General features: G+C 50.9%; 1 protein-coding gene across 7 annotated transcripts in view; it reads right to left on the bottom strand.

The window, feature by feature from the left end:
- The window catches only part of LOC133127119 (protein sel-1 homolog 3), a 23,388-nt gene that overhangs the window by 4,401 nt on the left and 16,487 nt on the right, over positions 1–2,500 (bottom strand). For 6 of the 7 annotated variants that reach the window (XR_009708588.1, XR_009708589.1, XR_009708590.1 and 3 more), the window contains exons 16-19: positions 1,753–1,880; positions 1,348–1,431; positions 953–1,034; positions 50–125 (exon numbers count right to left, since the gene is read on the bottom strand). Coding sequence is in view for 1 of the 7 variants with exons in the window: in XM_061239779.1 (XP_061095763.1) it covers positions 50–125; positions 953–1,034; positions 1,348–1,431; positions 1,753–1,880 (370 nt within the window). In the remaining 6 variants the exon portion in view is untranslated. Of the gene's footprint in view, positions 1–49; positions 126–952; positions 1,035–1,347; positions 1,432–1,752; positions 1,881–2,500 lie in introns of those variants that run through there. The other variant, XR_009708593.1, reaches the window with a different exon arrangement.

The following is a 2,500-nucleotide window of genomic DNA, read 5'->3' as shown; positions in this document are numbered from 1 at the left end:
CCGGTGTGATGTGTGTGTGTGTGTGTGTGTGTGTGTGTGTGTATCTCACCGCTGTGGTGTGGGAGGTGGTTATAGGTTGACTGGTTGTGGTATCTCCACTGACATCGGGAACTGGGACCCAACTCCTGGTAAGTACAGACCAGCCTGTTAGCCTCTGACTGAATCACACTCATACTTCATCAAACACACACACACACTCAACACACACACACAACACACACTCAACACACACTCATACCACACACACAACACACACTCAACACACACTCCACACACACACAACACACACTCAACACACACTCAACACACACACACAGCACACACTCATACCACACACACAACACACACTCAACACACACACACAACACACACTCATACCACACACATACACACACACACACGCAACACACACTCATACCACACATTCAACACACTCAACACACACGCATCATGCATACTCAATACATACAATCAACACACACTCATACCACTCACTCAACACACACACATCACACACTCAAAACACACATCACACACACTCAACACACACGCATCATACACACTCAACACACTCATCCCACAGGGAGAACAGCCTGTTAGTCTCTGACTAAACCCCAGTGGTGAATACTCTATCACACTGGACCCACAGGCAGACTGCCTGGTCTCCTTCAATGCTGTCCACAATATAGCACATGCAGGCAACACTATGATACCCATGCTGGTTACACAGTAATTGCACATGACATATATGAGGTTTTGACATTACCCCAGAAGCAGGAAGTCTTTTTACATTACATTACACGGCATTTAGCAGACGCTCTTATCCAGAGCGACGTACAATGAAGTAAGTCGATCCCATATGTGCCTGTTAACACAAGTGTGCACACACAGGTACTTGCTAACGACAGGTGAGTTACACGCTGGCTGCACGAGCTGAACGTTTGGCCGTTACCTCACACAGGTGCGCTGCGTTGTTCTGGCCTATGCCAAACCCCGCCTCCGCGGCGATGGTGTAACTCAGAAGTGCTTCCTGTCTGTAACAGGAAACAGGACAGGTGTGAGAGGGCGGGGCAGAACAGAACAGGTGTGAGAGGGCGGGGCAGAGCAGGTGAGAGAGGGCAGGTGAGCTATACTTTTTCCCTCACCAGCACCCCGGGGGCAGAGGAATACCAAAACCCTCTGCATTATATTTTTCAAGTCCCTCAGGTAAAGGTAATCTTAACTGAAATGGGTCCATCGGAGCAACAGTTTACAGGGCAGAACGGAGTTCACTCCGGTAGTAACATCTCCCCCCAGGGTGCTGTTGAGGGCTTAGGGGTGAAGGGTGTGGGCGGGACTCTAACGCACCTGGATCCTCGCAGGTAAGCGCGGAGGCCGCTCCAAACTACATGTCCCAGGTATCCGTTCTTCTCCGACACACGCTTCAGCATCCTGCGCCGGAAAACACACAGTGCAGTACACACCTTACACGGGCGCACAGGTAAAGCACCTCACCCGGAGAACGCCGGGGTCCTCCTGAGATTCCCTCCCTTCAGGGAGTCTTTTCATCCCTGCGGAGTGTTTACCTCCTGTACCTGTGCTATTTTGGGGCTCAGGCCTGGTGTTTGTGCTCTTTGCCGCTAACATGACTCTGTTGCTCTGTACAGAGTCTTAGTGACAGTGTGTAAAGAGCACTTAAACTGAATTTAATTGGAGTCAGTGCAGTGTTCAGGTAAAGGACCACACCTGGACAGTGCGGGTGAACGTGCCCACCTGACGGCTCTCTCCGGGTCTCTGCTCACGCCCTGCAGGGCTCCTGTAGCGTAGTGCCAGGCCACCAACACCATGGCGTCAAAGTGCCCCAAGACCGCGGCCCTGTGGAAGTGCTGGAAGGCAGCAGTCTGGAGAAAACACAGCGCGGTTATTCCTGCTCCCTGACTCGCTGTGCCTGTTTCAGTTAGTCCTGCTAGTGTCCTGACTCCCTGTACCTGTTTCAGTTAGTCCTGCTAGTGTCCTGACTCCCTGTACCTGTTTCAGTTAGTCCTGCTAGTGTCCTGACTCCCTGTGCCTATTTCAGTTAGTCCTGCTAGTGTCCTGACTCCCTGTACCTGTTTCAGTTAGTCCTGCTAGTGTCCTGACTCCCTGTACCTGTTTCAGTTAGTCCTGCTAGTGTCCTGACTCCCTGTGCCTGTTTCAGTTAGTCCTGCTAGTGTCCTGACTCCCTGTACCTGTTTCAGTTAGTCCTGCTAGTGTCCTGACTCCCTGTACCTGTTTCAGTTAGTCCTGCTCGTGTCCTGACTCCCTGTACCTGTTTCAGTTAGTCCTGCTAGTGTCCTGACTCCCTGTGCCTATTTCAGTTAGTCCTGCTAGTGTCCTGACTCCCTGTACCTGTTTCAGTTAGTCCTGTGAGGGGCCGGTTCTCTGTAAAGCCGCTTTCTGACAAAGTGCTATACAAATAAAATTTGATTGATTGATTCATTAAACTCACCTGCATGTCTTTATGCATTTAGTTGCTGGCACA

The sequence above is a fragment of the Conger conger genome, chromosome 4 (assembly GCF_963514075.1).
Source record: "Conger conger chromosome 4, fConCon1.1, whole genome shotgun sequence".
NCBI lineage: Eukaryota > Metazoa > Chordata > Actinopteri > Anguilliformes > Congridae > Conger > Conger conger.
Note: the sequence above shows the minus strand (reverse complement) of the source record. Positions and strands in the feature narration are given on the sequence as shown.